The sequence below is a fragment of the Crocodylus porosus genome, unplaced genomic scaffold, assembly GCF_001723895.1.
Source record: "Crocodylus porosus isolate Cpor-Errol unplaced genomic scaffold, CroPor_comp1, whole genome shotgun sequence".
In the NCBI taxonomy this organism is placed as follows: domain Eukaryota; kingdom Metazoa; phylum Chordata; order Crocodylia; family Crocodylidae; genus Crocodylus; species Crocodylus porosus.
The window spans coordinates 8,081,293-8,099,609 of record NW_017728916.1 but is presented as its reverse complement, the minus strand read 5'-3'; the positions used below and the strand labels follow the sequence as shown (position 1 = coordinate 8,099,609).

The following is an 18,317-nucleotide window of genomic DNA, read 5'->3' as shown; positions in this document are numbered from 1 at the left end:
ACAAGTGTACTTTAATGCACATTAACCTATTTTAATGCAAATTAAAGCATCACAAAAAAACCAGCCCAGCCTCTGGCTTCTTTACTTTTCATTCCATCCAGGAAGAGCACACACCAACTGCAGAAACTTCCTCAGCCTAAGGGTTTTTAAACCCAAAAGCTTGCTTAAAATTTTTTTCCCCAACTATTTAAATTGGTCTAACAAAAGATATCAGATTCACCCAAAGAACCGTGTCTGCCGGTGTCCTTAGACCAACATGGCTACAACCTACATCCCATAACAAAAACAACCTGTAAACTTTTGTTAATGCACATTAATATAGGCTAATGAGATTCTTTCTAGCGCCTGACAACGGAGGTACTAAACTTAATGTGTGGTAGCAAAAGTGCATTAACGAATGTGTAAACATACCCCGTGTCTCTTTTGTTAACAAGAAATAAATTTCTAAAAAACTTTGTGTTTATTTTCTAACCAACATTGCTTAATTTTTCAATATATTGGCTAGAAACATTAACTTTTGATTTTAAGAAAGTCAATAAGCTAGAAAATTAAAGTTTAGATATTACACATATCTCTATAAAGATATTTAAACTAACCTCTTTAGAGTCATCTTGTTTCACTTCTTGTATTAAGACATCATTTTCGACTTTGTGTACATTGCTGTCTGTATCCTGTAAAATATGGGAATGTAATAAGAAATTTGTCACCAGGAAAGATAATTTAGGAACAGTACAATATAGCACAGGATCAAATACGCGAGGAGGGCAAACAATTTTGTGACCTTTCTCCTAGCTGCATGCCGAGAGCCTGTAGTACTTCATAAATGGCATTAGAAAGAATATTTTATACTGGCATCAGTCATGGAAACAAACATACACTACTCTGAACAATAAAAAGCAGTAGTTCAATTTCAGTGGATTTATGTTCTGCTCCTGTTCTTATAGGGGAGAACTAAAGCAGATCTCTCCCCATTGCAAAGGAACTTTCTACCATCTACTTGATTCTACACAGAAATCGGAACCTAGGGTACCTGAAATGGGACTTAGGAGATAAACTTCTGCTTGCTGAGTCCAAAAAAAGGATTCCAGAAAGACCCTGAGAAACCCATTAGGCACAAATTCCTTCAGTTTATATATTTTGACCCAGAAAGGTTATGCATCTAAACCTAGGCTTCCACATACAAGTAGAAGCACCTCAGACTATGCAGCTAACTACCTGGTTCCAGCCTAAGTTAGATCACTATCCAGAAACAAGACAGAGTAGTGCCTAACTTCCACCCAAGACCCTGTAAGGGCCTGATCTGGTGGGTATGGTCACATGACACCTAACAAGCCTTAACAGTAGCCAAAATTCCTTCTTTCCCCAAAAGCACAGCTGTGCCCACCTTATTACATAATGAATTAGTGGGTAGAGCCATCACCAGAAAGCAGGAGACCGGAGTTCTAGGCTCCCCACTTCCTTAAAGGGCTCAAGGCAGCCTTCCTACTTCCCAAGAGAGACCTAAACCATCAAGCTCCAATTGTCTCTATAATAGCAACTTGTTTACCCTGCGCAGTCTGCATATGGCATAAATCTTAGCAATGAACTGCCCCCGTGATCCCTACAACGGCAGTGCAAACTGACAGAGTGGAGTTTCATATTAAGTGTATTAAATGCACTACCAAACTTAGTGCTTTTTGTCTGATCAACACTAGAAAGTTTCAGTTGGCAACTTTACTTTACCCCAGTACAAGCTATTAGATGTCTTAAAGCTCGAGAATATTCCCTCCATACAAACAAATTTCAAAAGCAATCCATCCAATTGTGAAGACTGAATCATCATCCATATGCCAACATAACGCAGCAAATCTCTGGAACACAATTTAAGCGGGGGAGATTTTGATTTGATCAGAGGTGAAAAGTTCTCTTCACCTCCCTTCCTGCTCAAACCTCTTACTGCATTTCTGAAGACGTTCCACGTGATACACATACACTTCATATTTTAGAGCACCTGAAGAATTACTGTTTACCAAGCAAGGCCCAGGCCCTCTACTCTGCCAACCTGCACTTGTCTTGCTAAGATTTCACAGGGTGACTTTTCTAGTATGACTGCACAAGCAGTTTTATTTTTTCTATGCTAATTAGCATATTAAGCCATACCAACACTGGGAAACAGTTAGTATGAGACCAAATTCTTTTTATGCCAATATAAAAAGAAGTTTAGTTTATAATAAAATCATGGAACAGGCACAATTAAAACTAGACATCAACATTTTTGTGGCCTAATGATGAACGGAGGGACCGCAGCACAATGCACAACTGTAAATGGGGAGGAGAGGGAGGGGTTAACAAGGCAAGTTTCCAAAAAGTAGGAGCCTATATTGCAGGAACCTGAATACATAATAAGATATCCAAATTAGCTTTCCTAATTTTCAGGAAAGCCCAGCTTCCAGTAGAGCCCACGGAAGCCAGAGGGATTCCAATTTACTTTCGACAGCTTATCTTGAGGCACTCATTTTTGCAAATCTCAGTCCAGGAATCTGTACTAACACATACTGCGGCAACACCAGTGTTGTTTAGGCACCTTTGTAAACTAAACCTCCATTAACAAACAAATTACTCATTTTAAGCCAAGGTGTTCTTCAAAGGTGACAAAATCGTATACACTATTGCTGTGATAAAATTCACAGCAATAACCACTACAGTAACAAGCCCTCCCTCCCTTTTTTTAAATTTTCACTTGTTGACCTTAACACACCCGTTAGACTTTGAACTTGTGAAAGAGCTCAGACTCCTCCAAGGCACACTGTACTGTTAGTCACAAGTTTAATAAACCGATATGGTACCGAGCAGAGAAGAGAACAGCACTGTGTTTTCCAAAGCAGATTTTTGAAGGTGAAGAGATTTAGAAAAGCACCCCATAAGGAAAATTTGTAAAACCGAGAACCTTATTAGCAATTAAGTAACAGCATCTAGAGAATATATACAATAAAAAAGACTAGATTACAACTAAAATTTCTCAGTTGAGTCAAGGCTACATAAATCCAACTCAATCTATTTCAACATGTGCTAATTTTAGTCAGGGTAAACATGGAACTACATTTACCCAAATACAAGACAACTTTGAATTTAATGTGACCCTCCAATAATTAGATTCTATATACAGAAAAATTCATAAACTTATTTTAATTTCCCATGTATAGAACCTAATTATTGAAGGGAAATCTTAAATTTGTTACCTCCACCCACCACCCTGCAGAGGGGCAGGAGATAGGGGGAGTTAAATGGCCTAAACTTTGGCCCTTGCTGCCAATGTGTCATCCCATCCCCGTGTCATCCCCCCATGCCTGTATGCCCTGATGTCCACCCCCCACCCTCCCATGCCTACCCCACTGGTGGTGGGGCTAGGGGGGGAGGAGGGGAAGAGAGAGGATGCAACTCCAACACAAAACCTGGGTTGAGGCTAGAGTCGGAGCTCCAGCAGTCCCATCACCCCAGCCTCCTCCCATCTTGTACTCAAATCCATGACAGAGGGCTTTCTCTTGCCTATCCCTCCCCATAATAAATGGGGCAGGGGGAGGAGGAGGAACTTTACCTCAGATTTGAGAAAAAAGACACTATTAACAAGTTCAAACATTCAACACTTCATCATCAACGAATATCCTCTTTAATCTCAATACCTCAGTAAGAAATCTACAAATGCAATGTTAGTATTAAAGACACTGAATGTTCTTTTTCTAAAGCCTGGCACTACAGATCCAACACAGACGTGCCAGTAGCTGTGGCAACTTATTTGCTGCCTCTTCCATTGCCAACTGCATAACACTCTGGGACATAATGCTTGGATTCCTTTACTCCCTTTAAAAGATGGTGGCATAATCTTTGGCTCTTCTCCCAAGCTATATCATGAATTTTATCTGCAAATATACTGGTACCAACACCTGACCTACTTAGTACATGTCAGAGATTCAGCTGTGTTATCATTGTGCATAGGTGCAGCATACTAATTATCTGCGTGGGAAGCAGTGATGCTGCTTCGATCAGCTAAATTTAGTGCTTTGGTTTCATGTAACCTAAAGCAGTAGCTTTTAAAGCATGAACACTTTCCTAAAATTTCTAGTGTTATTTTAGTAACAGAAGGGAAAAACAAAATCAATGATCTGAAATAAATCAATCATCAAGAGAAACAAAACTGCAAACTTTTTCCTGTACTTGTTCACGTATACTTCTGTAATGCAACAAAAGAACGGGGCCAGTAATTCCACACAACTTAAACAGTGGAAACACATGGCAGATGCAATTAAGAACACAAATGTATGAACCCTCAAATCAAAGTATATTAGTTCACCTATAGTTTCAGAAAAAGAACAAAAGTTTCATCTTCATAAGAGGTGTAAAAAAGAAAAAAAACCCATGGCTAGGAAAGTTAATTTGCTGTTTTCTACCTGACTAGACTTCTATGGTAAAATAGGATGACTCAACATCAAGGAATTAATTTCATTATATTTACGGTTCGACAGATGTTTAAAGGGTACATTAAAAGACGCACCTTTAATATATGGGACCCAACTTTTGTCGGTGACCTGTTCGAAAGAGAAAACAGTAATTTAGATTAAAAAACATGCAAAAAAGTACTTAACGCTCCAAAAATAAATCCTTCCTTATTTACTTAACGGAAGTCTCATGTTAAATTATTACTGTGAGCATTTTCCTCTTTAGTGGTGGTTTACTTTACATTTTCAGACTGAAAATACTGTTTGCCTCTTGTACGTTAAAAACAACAACAATCCCCCCGCACCCAAAAAAAAAAACCCATAGAAATTATGCTGCAAGGTCATTAACTCTTAGCTCTTGCCCACCTAACAAAATACTGCTGACATTGTTACTTTGGTTAGGGGTGTGAAAAAACTCACCCCCCATGCCCAAACTCTGCCAGAAAACAGCCAGCAACTTCCACTGAAATATTCAGGGGAACTAGAATAGCTCTGGCAGCAAAAAGATATGAGGGGGCCTAGCTGCTGTAGACTTGCCGAGAGTTAAATTAGTAGTAGTTGTCATAATGTTGAAATAACCTTACCAGGGATTTCCCAGGGAGCTAGAAGGAATGAAATGCTCAATTTCCACTGAAATTAAATAGGAGCTGGGACTCCAACTGCGGTAATCTCAGACTATTCCAGCCAAAAGCCGTTTCTCAGAATCTGAGCATCAGATGAGCCCCCTGCCCTCATTCTTCTTGCACAAGTTATGCTATTCTGTGTCTACATCCGCTGAACGGTTCTAATAAGAAGGTATTAAAAAAAATTGCTCATGACAGATGCCAGATAGACACCACTGAAAACTGAAGCCTTCACTAAGAACAAAAGTGGAAACTCAAAAACGGTGCAGGTAAGTACTTCAATTCAGACCTCTTGCATCCTCTCTGATGTGCCCTTTTACTCTTCGAGCTCCCTGTGAGCACTGCAACCAAGATGTCAAATGAACCTGGACTGAAATGTGGACACTTCCACAATGGCAACACAAGAGGAAAACAGCTTTCTACACTGGGCCTTCAGAAGTTCATACTCTGGGCCAAAAACATGTTAGCATCTATTTGGTGTAACATCACGTAAATGTAATTAGAGAAAGGGATTAGCTACCACTGAACTGCCTCTAGGTCACTAGGGATGCCTATACGAGCAGAATCAATTAATAATCTAACTGGAAACTCCAGTGTGCTTCACCACCACGTGTATTCAGCATCCTGTATTTCAAAGTGGTGGCAACTGAAACTTGCCAAACAAGCACCCCTGCAGCCCTTTTGAAACATGGGATGCTGAATACACATGATGCTGTGGTGTTTTAATTAGAGGGGCAGTCTGGGAGCCAGTAACGGGAAGCATACTGGTTGGACTTTTGCAACAGACCCAAACACCAAGCTTGTTCTTCATTTCTGGTGTTGTAGGTAGAAGACTCTCATATCGAAAAGTACTACTTGTGTTGACTAAGGAACCTCTAAAGTTACTTAGATGTGGGGGAAAAAAACCTACTTGTATTACACCAGTAAAAACTATGGTTTCAGGCTTATGGGGAATAAAATCTAAAATTGTTGGCAAGAATGTATGAGCTGCTTTGACCGGCAGCAGAGATCACTGAGCATTATTCTGTAATACATCTATTCATGTTTTTAACTCTTCCCTGAATAAGAGTTTTTTATTCCAACATCCTACTCCTCCACTTTCTTCAAAAATGATAATTGTAAGGGATAACAATTCAGAAAGACAAGACTTTTATTTCAACTTTCTTTTTGTCAAAAATATGCTAAATAAATTATTTAGAAAATCTCAGTTTAATTTAGGCCTCTTAAAGCACTCTGTATAAAGCAAATGCTGTTTGTGTAGAACCTTCATGAAAGAAAGTTAAACAAAAATCCCATTCCTTCAAAATATATGCAGATAAAAATAAAGTATCCAAAAATGTTTTTAGCTCTTTTAAAAATATCATTAGGTTTCAAGTTGACAAGATCCTTTTAAAAAAATCTGAATTTTAAGTTCACTATCAAATTAGAGATATTTCTGTTTATGTATGCCCAGAGCATATAGAATATTTGTAACATAGATTTTTTTTTTTGTTTCATAGATCAACATATACTACCCCAGAAGTAAACATTCAGGGACTTCAGGACAATAAATTAGGATTCATCTGAAAAAGTTAACAACCCTATATTCATGAGTCAAATCAGCTATCTAGAACCACATCGCTCTTGAAGTACTAGGACTTGAAACTGTACTAAAATCCCTTCATTTTCAATTGAAAAGGAAAGGGAGAAATATTATAAGTAGTACTGTCACTAAAGCTACAAATATCAGCTCTATTTTATTTCTTAGTGTTATTAATCATGATTATTACAGTGGTGCTAAGGGCCTGAACAAAGTGGAGCCTCGGTAGACTCATCTCCATACAGAGACAGGATAATAGAGTCCCAGTTAGGTGGTGTATCATCTAAATAACCATAACAACCAAAAATATCTAGCTTACTCTACATGGCACAAAGTAATATTAAAATGTGAGGTATAGGCACAAAACTATCAAGCAGGGAAACACCCTCTCAACAGATTACTTATTTGCTGATGATATGGGATATGACAAATATAGTTGTTTTTCTTGCCTCCTATCAGCCAATTATCTCGAGATTCAAAATGATATGTTTAGTAAATTAACTGCAGATTCTTCTGGAAACTAAATTAAATATTATTTTCCATTTGATTTATTACTGAAACATACAGAATCCCTCAGGAAAAGAGCACGGAGAACAGTATCATAAAACTGCTGAGGGTACTACAAAATGAAACATAACATTTGGTCACAATGTGGAATAAAAACTGTATTTTCTATAATATAAGCTTTTATGTTGCTTTTGTATTCATTTAGAATAAAACATTATTCTTTATAATTACTATTGGATGTAGTAAAACTATTCTTGTAGATCAGCTGGTAGTGTACTTGAACTAACAATAAAAACCCTATTCATGAGACCTGTATGCTAATTATAAATAAATTAAATGAAAAAAATGTCCCAATCGCCCCCCCCACCCCCACAACACAAGGTGTTTGGTGTTTTTATGCAGTTATAACATCAAATATACCACAAAAGAAAAAAAAAAGATGGAAAATATACTTCCTGCCTAACATTTTTTCATTAACATTGATCTCAAGGTCCCTCCCAGCCTTATTTCTCTGTTTCTATGTTCTGGTCTCCTTTATTTTCCCAGCCTCCTACAATGATCAGATTTCTTCTTTTTTCATTTCTATTCATCCTCCACTGATGTTTTTACAAGTATTGTATCTCAATACCAATTTTCTTCAGGGAAAAAAAGTTTAATACAACTCCTAATAATAATGCTAGAATACATGGCGATTTTGTTGCAAAGATCAGTTTGATGATCTTGAGCTTGCATGAAAAATTTAATCCATTAGTCTTTTAATGTGATGCCAGCAATGGAAAGAACTTGATGCAAAAAAAAAAAAAGATAAATTAGCTAAATTCCTTTATTAGTTATGAATGTACTGGCAAATATACTCTTATATTCAACTAGGAAGTTTATCTACGATGCCATTATCTAACTGGTACAGGAGCATCTCTGTATAATGGATTTCATAAAAATGGTTTTAGATAAAAATCAATTTTTAGCTACATGCAAATAAAGAAATGCACAGAGTAGCTAATTCAGGTTACTGTATCATTGCTATTGCCCTCTTATTTGAACAAAAGGGGCTCAAGGCTGTTATAAAGTGGGAGTCCAAGACAGCGCCAACAGGACAGTACAGTTAATTAGAAATTTCAGTCACTCCATTTGAAATTATCAGCAGCTTCCTGAAGAATTTTCTTTTGCTTTCCTTCAGGCTCCCAATCCATCTTACAGCTGCCCAGGCTGCAAAAGACCTTCTTCCCTCTTTCCATTATTGGGCAGTTCCACGCTAGCAGGGTCTCTCAAGCAAGAACAGAAACTTTATGAAGATTAATATCTTCACCCCCAAATAGCCTCTTACCAAACTTATTTAGGTTCAGTCTGTGCTAAAGGGAGATGTTGACTGGCAAAGGACTAGACCGGTATCTTGCACAGTCAGCCTACCCCAGTGAGGGTATCCGTTGCTGGTCTGTCATTTTTAGTCGACAGCAGTAGCATGTAATGCTTTCCTCCTTCCTCTGACCTAGGGCTGGCCTGGAGGCTCTGCCTATTCCCGATGCAGTTCTCACTGCAGGATTCTGCACCCCTGTAAACACCAGGATACATAACTGCAATGCACTGGACTCGAGCTACCCTTGGACAGTGTTCATGAGCTTCAGCTGATGCAGAATGGCTCAAGTTGGGCGAAGCATTACAGGGACATAATTAATGCTGCATGCTTTGAAAACAAAAGCCTTGCCACTGGTTGCTATTGATTTTCAAATGCCATTCTGGAAATAGGTTAACAAAGAAATTGTCAGAAAAATCCAGCAGGTCACCTGGTCTCCAATAATGACCAGTACTCTGCTTCAAAAGAAGGTTTAAAATTACCACCACAACCCTAGGGACTGTCTGGGAATAACTCCAGGAAAAAAAAAAAATCAGCGTTTGGCCTGCACACTAAAGCAATGGGGTGTGTGACGCAGGCAGTATTTGATTTGGATTTGGCCCGATGCAGGGGACAGTGATTCGATTCGCTGATTCAGATCACTGTCCCGATTCTATTTGGCCGAATCTGAAGATTTGATTCCGGTTAGGAGAATCAACGATTTGGGCAGAAACACAGCTTTGTATGTTTTTTCTATGTACCTTGAGGTACCAGGTGTGCTCATGAACGCTGAGATGGTGGGGTGGATGGAGCGAGCCACAGGAGCACGCGGGGGTGTCCACCGCCAAGCACACGGGGGACCCCAGTTATTGGCCGTGAGCGGACCCCGGGTGCAAAAGAGTGGCTGAGCTGGGGGGGGGGACCCAGAAGTATTCCTGTGGGACACTCCATCTGTCCCACCATCTTAGCATTCATGAGCCACGCCTGTTACCTCACAGTACGTATTAAATAAACCTAAAGCTGGATCTATGGCCGAATCATCAAATCTCTCTGATTCGAATCACAGGCTTCCAATTTGATTCAGAGAGATTAAAGGGTCACCTGACTCGATTTGGATTCAGAGATTCAGCCACTGAATTGGGCCAAATCTCCTCTGAACTGAATCAGCAACCAAAGCTTTGTGCAGCCCTATAAAGCATGGTGTTTGAAGTTTTTGTAAATATTTATCCTAGTTAATGACACTGAGGATGTTTTTATTTTGTCCCAAGTCAAATTCCTTTTCAAAACTTATTACACCGTTTCACTTTCTTGTAAGAAGTTCTAACATAAAACACGTTGTTGCACAAGAAGTTTCTCATCATGGCTTTGGTTTGTGGCTGACTTTATATTCAGCAAGTGGAGGAACAGAGAAAAGGCCACATGCCAGATCCAGTCTATATGTGCAATTAATCTTTCCTTTGTTTTATGCCCTTCCTTTAGCATGCCATCAGGTTCTTTAGTAGTGTGCTCTTTTTCCCACTATAAGCGTTGGAGTTACAAAGGATACTCAGCCTATCAACTGTTACAAGATTTCCCAAACATCTGGCTGTCACTAATACCGAGTCAGCACTATGAGAGCTACCAATTTCAAGAACCCTCATCTAGACAGGACTCGTGGAATCACTTTCTGAAGCTCTGTATTGAAGAGGTCTGCTCAGGATGCTGTTAAACAAGGGATTTAAAACAGGAGGGGGGAGGGAGAGGAACTGAAGGAACTCCATCTTCCCTAGCACTCTCAGTGTTGCTACCCCAGAAAAACTGAGTCAGCATTAGGAAAAGACACAATATTTTTAAAAGCTATTCAGTGTGGAATATATCACTGTGATTAAACAGAAGGCAGGGCAGAGTGGCACCTTAAAAACAACTTGTTCAGAAAGGTATGGAGCTTTTGCAGGCAACACCCTGCCCTGCTTTCTATTTGACTTCAGATTAACACAGCTATCTCTCTCTACTTGTGATATTAGAGCATTCCTTCAAAGGTATGATTTAATATTTGGCTGCAATCCATGGGTATTTGCTTAAGGCCGAGTTAAATGTAATGACAGACTTAAGATCTTGTAGACAGGAATCGTGACTTTTTTTTTTTAATGAGTGACCAGAAAGGTTTCAAATGACTTTACCACTTGTGCTCTACGCGGGCCGTAGGACTGGTTCAACTGATTTTATGCCTGATATTGTTACAATGCAAAAATATCATTGCTACATAGAATTACAGTTCCTGTTCATTACTTAGGATGCTGTAAGTATTGAATAAAATAATACATCAAGAAAAAATTTCAAAGCTAATCAACATCCTGAAGGGCTGCTAGCGTAAAGATGCCCATTCATTATCTACTGAGACTCCCCCTGTATTCTGTTTCTGCCAAAATGCCAGCTTTGGACTCCAAAATTAGGCACACAAATTACTGGCTTTTATGGAATGTCAGCAACTCCTTCCAAACAATAGGTTAAGACATCTGTAATCAAGCTGGCTTGTCAATAAAAGCAGCAGCCTGTGATGTATAAACACAGCCTTCCTAAGAGTGCTGCAGGAGGGGGTGTGGAAGAGAATCTCTCCCTTCTCCAAGATGTCTAATTCCAACATAGCACTGCAGCTGTAAAATAAATGGTCAGATCTTCAATGAGAATGAGCAAACTTTGTGCATTCTCTCAAATTGTTTGTAGATTTAGGTAGTTAAAAAAAAAAAAAAAGTCTTAAACATTCTGGGCACACCACACATCAGCTCTTAAGGTAAGTTTTATGGACTGGCACTAGACCAGTGATTCTCCTCCAAGGCCAGGAGTAAAACTAAATGCACGTGTACAGGGCTGCAGCTCCTGCAGGCATACCAGAGCTGCCTTTTAACAACAAGGCAGCCACCACTAAGCACTACAAAAGCTACTCAGAAACCAGCAAGTATGCTCAGCTGAGCTGCTGCAACTACATTGTTTTGTTACCTGAGCACTAACTTAAAGCTCGCTTCAGCACATCTATATGAAGTGTGGCCATGCATGTGCTTGGACATACCTTAAGCGTCAGCATTATGAGATGAGAAACTGGTTTAAAAAAAAAAAAAAAAGACTTCCAGAACAGTCTCTCTGATTATGTAGTGGAAACCACATTATCTGAGCCATCTCTAAGTTGTTTGGAAAAAAGCCATGAAGAATATACATTAGGGAAATCTGATTTGCCCCTGCAGGGAGAAACTAGATGACCTGGAAATTGTTTTTCCTCATCCATAACATTTATCTTATGTGACCTAAATATTTTCTCCCATATATTCTGTACGGAAATAAATAGCGATATTCATATCATCATTAGACTTCAGAATCAACACCCCCTTCAGGTAAACCATGACACCCAACCATTTTGGCTGGTATGCCACAGGGTAAGCCCTGTACCCTCTCCCAAGGGCCAATGCAATCCCCTGCCCGATCTGCCATATCCAATATGCAGGTGCCTGTGCCACTTCCGGCATGCATGCCACGGGTTGGCCAAGCCTAAAGCTTACATCTCCTATGCGAATATTTTATGCTTTCTGTTCAGCAAGGTAAAGCAATGCTGACAATATTCTGAGCTGAGCCCTGGAACCACAAACATTAGAAACTTAAAAATGTAGAAGCAGAAAACCTGTAGAAACCAAGGGGGTTATCATCCTTACTTCAAACCTGAGGTTCTCACTCATAAAAATGTACAACCATGCAGCTAAGCAGATCAAGCAGCATTTCTCAAGGAAAATCCCACTGTCTCTATTCCTTGCTTTAGTAGAAACCGAAGACATAGGAGCTGAGAGCAAGGCTAGTCTCAGCCAGGATATGGGTGCACATTAATACTTTGTAGTGTCTAATTGGTTTGTCGTAGGAGTTTAGACCATTTCCCTTAAATTCTTGATCTCACTGGTAGCCTATTTAAAGTCAGAATGTAAAATTATACAGCTAATCTCTCTTATGTATTATTCACATAGTCCTATCAAACAGTTTTTACCATTCTGATCACTTACACAAGGTATAAATAAGAGCGGTCATACTGAAAAAGCCTTTTCGGTCATACAACTTTCAAGTTGACACATCAACGTGATATAATTTGTTGCAGATGACATTAAATACATTTATCACACATGACATCAACATACTAAAAAAGGCAGAAAGCCAAGAAACACTCATTTGCAAAGGCACTGTAACCACAAAGTTCTGCAGGGTTAAAACGTTGCCATTTTTGCAAACACGGTTGATTAGCCTGTTTCTATTAAAACAATTTTAAGCTGGCAGCATTCGTGTATGTGTGTGTTGTCAAACTCAACATTAAAAACTACATTAACTTGTATGCATGATATTTAGGTGAATCTCAACTTTGTTATATTTAAGCTAAAGCATGGAAAGTTAAATTAGCAACTGCCAAAAGCGTCTGGAAAAACTCAAGCACGTGAAGTTTATATACAGGCACCCAGTAACTCAAGGACATTCACATTTAGATCATGCACACTGTTGTACCATATAAAAAATGGCTGGTACAAACCTGATAAAGTTTTTTTTTCCCCATGGAACAAATTAATTGAGTCATTCTTGAATGCCAGCAAAAATTAACAAGGGAAGTACTGTTGCAATGTTTGTTAAGCTATACAGACACCTTTGGCAAAGCTTCAGGGACTACCATAGTGCCTTGTGTTTTGAAGGCTTTTCCAACCCTCTCTTCCACATGGTAAATCTTCAGACAATTCTTACTCTCACAGCTCCCCAATATGAACTGAAACCTCCAAGTGCAACCAGAGCTCCAGGGTCAGGACAAGAAACAAAAAAGTGTGTTCGGCTTCTAAACTACAGGTAACAAAAAACTGCTGTCTGATCTAGATGGAACAGCCTGGATTTCAAAAAACATGTTTTAAAATGTGAATTATTAATACCAAGAAAGGTCAAACACAATGACAGGCAGGCATTTTGACTACCGAATATGGTACGAAGAATGCTACCATGTTTACCCAAATACAAGATGACCATGAATTTAAGACAACCCCCCCAATAATTAGATTCTAGATAAAGAAAATTTACAGATTTATTATAATTTTCCATGTATGGAATCTAATTATTGGAGGATCATTTTAAATTTACCTCCTCACTACTGCAGACAGTGGGGGGGAAAGGTGATGGGGGACAGCAATCGGGCAGGCAGTGGGGGGGCAGGTGGTAGGGGAAGCAATACGGGACATGTGGTAGCATAGACAGTAGGGGGAGCAGTGAGAGGCAGGGAGCTTGCCCCCTGCCACCTACCTCTGCCACTTACCCTTCCATTGTGCTTGCCCCCCTCAGCCTCAGGTCCCTGATCCTCCTTTCCCCACCTCCATGCTGCTTCTGCTCCACCCCACCCCAGCCTTGGGCCTCCACCCCCTTCCTCCCATCTCTGACCCCTCCCCCCCAAAGTCTTTACCCTGAAGCTACCCCTCCACCTCCCTTCCCTTGGCTCTGCCACTCCTTCCTTGCAAGTTCCATCCCTGTTGGAGCCATGTCATAATCATGGCTCCCATCTGGTCCCATCGCAGCAGTACAGAGCTGGCACTGGAACACATGCTCTGTGCTGCAGCAAGGATGGAGCCTGCTGGCATGGAGCAAAGGTAAGGAGTGAGTGAGGCAGAAGGGGAGATAGAGCATGGGGTGGAGGAGAGCAGTCGTGTCCTGAGGCTGCAAGGGAGGAGTGTTGGGGGAGGAGGGGGAGAGGCAGGGGTGCAAAGTCAGCAGCTGCCTCCAGCCTCAACCCTGGGGTTGGAGCTAGAGCTGCAGCTGCTGCCCACCCCCTGCCACCTCATACTCATTGTAAAGTGAGGGGCTCCCCTTTCCACGTTAAACAGGGGAAAATAACCCTCATCTTCTAATCCAGTAAATGAGATACTTGAAACCACAGCCAGCTAACACATGCTACTTTGATTCTGTGAGTCATACTTAGCACTTTAATTTTTAATTATTTACAAACATTAAATAGCCTTCACACAACTTCTGCAATGTGGGCAGGCACCATAGTCCCTATTTTGTAGGAAGCAAAACAAAGAAAGGTTGTGCGCCACTCCAAGGTCACAGAGGTTTCCATATAAATGAAAGGATTAGACCTATCCCTGTATTCAGAGCCCTGGATTATGTCTCTTTCTCTGTGTTCCCAGATAATAAAGCAAAACCATGAATTTGGACTGCCACTTTGCTAAATTATAGTTCCTTTTTCTGGATTCACTCCCATCCAAGCCGCTACATACATATTCATGACTGTGCCCTACGTTATTAATGGTAAAGTCAGGATTTAATGTTTTTGGAGAAAACTGCATTGTAGTCAAATATCTAAGAAATGCTAGTTCCCAGATTTTTATCATCTCCCCCTCCCCGCCATGAACACACTAAGGACACTCAGAAATCAACCATCACATTTTTAAAGACTGCCGTGTAGGATGCCATCTCTTATGAAAAGAGAAACATTTTCTGTGTCAGTGACCACTAGCCAAAAAAAATGAATCAAAGAAAAAAATTCTAATTTTGCACCTTAAACATTTCTAGAATGTGAACATGAATTAAAGGACTTCCATACCCACATGTTAAATGCAAAAGACACTCTTCAAGACAGAAGTCATTTCTATGTTACTGTATATCAGAATAAGAAATAAGAACAGTTAACATCACAGTGCACACAATCAGTCAGCTATCCTGTCTTGTCTCACTTATTTCCTACTCTACTCAATTTCCTTAGTAGACTTTTACACTACTGATTTGCCAGCACTATCATCCATTACTGGTTCTAGACACTAAGCCCAGCCAATACATTTATTATAGTTGAAGGGTTAGCAATGGAATAACATTTCTAAGGACCTTCCTTTTGATCTGCAAAAAAGGGAAGTGTTCATATGTATCTATGAAAACAAAACATCCAACATTTGCTGCTTTGTGGTTGACAATGAGCTGTGGGCCAAACATTTTAGAAGCCGATGCTCTAGGGGCTTCGAGTTGGCTGCTAAATGATGCAGCCTAACTGTGATCAGGATTAACACTGGGAAATTTACACTCTAGGACTAGCATCCCTGAAATAAGGGCTGGTTTAGGTTTGCCTGAGAGTACTGCTAGGAAAACACAGCTCATGCGCTTTCTTCTCCTTCATGTAGCACATGTGACAATAAGCTTCCCTGACATAGAGCACTTAAGGACTGCAGACACGTGTTCAATAGAGAAGCAGAAGAGCACACCATTTTTGTTCTTTAAACAAAGAGTGGTGTTTGCGACAGATAAATGCACGAAAAAAATTCATGGTTAATACTGCAGCTTCAGATACCATACTTCATGATTTAGATATTTAATTTTAGGACTTTACTTTTAAACTGTCACCAATACACAGCAACTATATGATGTTGTACAACAAGTGAAAAAGACCTATTCAGCGAAGCCCCACAGACACTGCTACGCTGCACCAGCCATAAGAACTTCCCTAGAAGTCTCATTTTGTGCATCGGTTATTTTTCTTTCCATCCATGGTTTTCAGCTTTTGGGCTCCTGAGTTATATACATCAGCAAGGCCTATAACTGCATGCGCCGTCTTCCCTTTCACAAGATGCTGCCTTGCTTTACTGCTGCACACCAGCCTGATTTTTATATCAAAATGGGACCCTCAGGATGTTGCACACCAGCCTGATGTTTATATCGAGACAGGACTCTCAGGATCTCTGTGAGAGCGCACGGGGGCTGTGAAGGCGAGGGGGCAGGATCTCTGCAGGTGGTCTTGCAAACCCCTGGCACTACGCAGCAAAGCCAAAGGGGTTGTGCACTTGGCATCACATAAACTTTCCCAGGCCGACTGCAGAGCCGGCTTTTGGGGTCCCACGCACCCGCCTTCAAGTCCTTTGTGCTCATGATTTCCTCTCACCACTGGCCACTCAAGCGGTCTTCCACCCTGATAGTGCTGTGGTTGTTAAGGGCAGCCAGCGAACACGCTGGCGCTGCATTTGGAAGTCTGCAGCCACCTCCCAATAGCCAAGCACCGCTCGCTCGCTCGTTTCCCAGCCTGCGGATAAGCGTGTCTCACCATGATCGGATCCTAGTGGGGCGGAGCAGGAAGGTCCCTGCAGGCCCCCCCCGGCCCCGCCTCGAGAGTCCTATGATGTGGCGCGGGGCCTCGAGGCTGGAAGAGGCGGGGGGCTCCCAGCTGTCACAGCCGGCCGTGTCCCCTCACACCCGCCCCGCTCCCCCCAGCTCGGGCCGGCGCGGCGCGGCGCGGCGCGGCACTCACGGCGCGGGCGAGGCGCCGCCCGGGGCCACGTCCACGTCCTCGGGCGCGTCGTAGAACTCCTCGGTGTCGCTGTCGGACGCCATGAGGGGCAGCGAGCAGAGAAGGGCCCGGCTCTGCCCGGCCGGAGGCGCGGGGCGAGGCACGCAGCGGAGGCCACACGCACGTCTCGCGAGAGCGCTGTGACTTGCCGGCGAGGGGCGGAGGCGGGGGAGCGGCGTGACGCAGTACGTCCAGGGGGCGGGGCTGCGGAGGGGCCCGTGGTCGGGCGCGGCGCTTGCGCGCCCCGTGGCGGGGAGGCGGGCGCGTGCAGCGCACTGCTGGACCCGGCGCCCCCGGTTCGAGCCGCGCCACCCCTCTCGGACTCGCTGCCCCGCGTTAGACTCCATGCATCCTTACTAGACACAGGACATCCCTTGTTAAACTCATGGCGCCCCTGCTGGACTCAGGGCTCCCCATTAGACTGGATGCGCCCCTGTTAGACTTGAGACACCTATGTTAGACTCAATACACCCCTGTTAGATTCCCTCAGGACACTCCTTATTAAACTTGCATCACCCCTGTTAGACTCGGGACACCCCATTAGACTTGAGACACCCCTTATTAGATTTGCAGCACCCCTGTTAGACGTGCGGCACCCCTACTAGACTTGAGGCACCTCTGTTAGATTCGATACACCCCTCTCAGGCTCAGGACACCCCTTGTTAAACCTGCGACACCCTTGTTAGACTCAGGACACCTCTTGTTAGACTCAAGACGCTCCTTGTCAGTCTGCAGGCACCCCTGTTAGACTCAAGACGCTCCTTGTTAGTCTCGAAGCACCCCTGTTAGACTCCAGGGGCCATCGTTAGACTCCAGACCCCCCTTGGACTATGCCGGCTCTGAGCTTTCACTGGCTGTTTGACTACAGAAAACTACTACAGTCATTGTCCTGCTGCAAAGAGCTCAGCCAGACCACAGCAGGGCAGAGTGTTTTTGATCTCTGAGATTCCCATCTGAACTCTCTGGGTTTATCCCACGAATTGTGTGTCCTTTGGCATCTCTGGCCCAATAAGTGGTGGGTGCCAGGGAAGGTATCGAATGGGGGATGGATCACTCTAGAAATCCCTGGTTTGATGTCCTCCCAGTACAGCATCCACATCTGCCGCTGTCGGCGTACTGAGCTGCAGGGTCTGATCCTGCACAGCACTGCTTCTGACTCGTGGCACCCCGTGGCACCCTTGAAAGGACCTCAAGGCAACCCCTGAGAACCACTGCTTTTGATGCTTTTTAAAAATGTTCTTGACTATAAAGTTCACTTTATATGGCTGTCTGCCCTGCAGCGCCGAGCAGCAGATGGACAAGGCTGCGGCTGCACGGTCGGAACAGGAACTTCTTTCTCACACGTTAAACGCCTCTTTCGGTTAGTGTCTGGGCAGTCCTTTGCTCGGTTCCTGTTGCTCAGCGATGCTTCTTGAGCAACCGCTCTTCCCTCCCGTGGTCGCTTCTCTGCTTCCCCACAACCACTCGTAGAAAACTCCTTTCTCCTGCTTGCAGCTGGCTG

General features: G+C 42.3%; 1 protein-coding gene across 2 annotated transcripts in view; it reads right to left on the bottom strand.

Moving 5' to 3' along the window:
* Positions 1 to 16,942, bottom strand: part of WDR44 (WD repeat domain 44) — a 43,214-nt gene extending 26,272 nt beyond the window's left edge. The window contains exons 1-3 of one of the 2 annotated variants that reach the window (XM_019536389.1): positions 16,778 to 16,942; positions 4,529 to 4,562; positions 597 to 671 (exon numbers count right to left, since the gene is read on the bottom strand). In XM_019536389.1, the coding sequence (XP_019391934.1) occupies positions 597 to 671; positions 4,529 to 4,562; positions 16,778 to 16,860 (192 nt within the window). In that variant the 5' untranslated portion in view covers positions 16,861 to 16,942. The remainder of the gene's footprint in view (positions 1 to 596; positions 672 to 4,528; positions 4,563 to 16,777) is intronic. The other variant, XM_019536388.1, reaches the window with a different exon arrangement.
* Between the last annotated feature and the right edge of the window lie 1,375 nt (positions 16,943 to 18,317).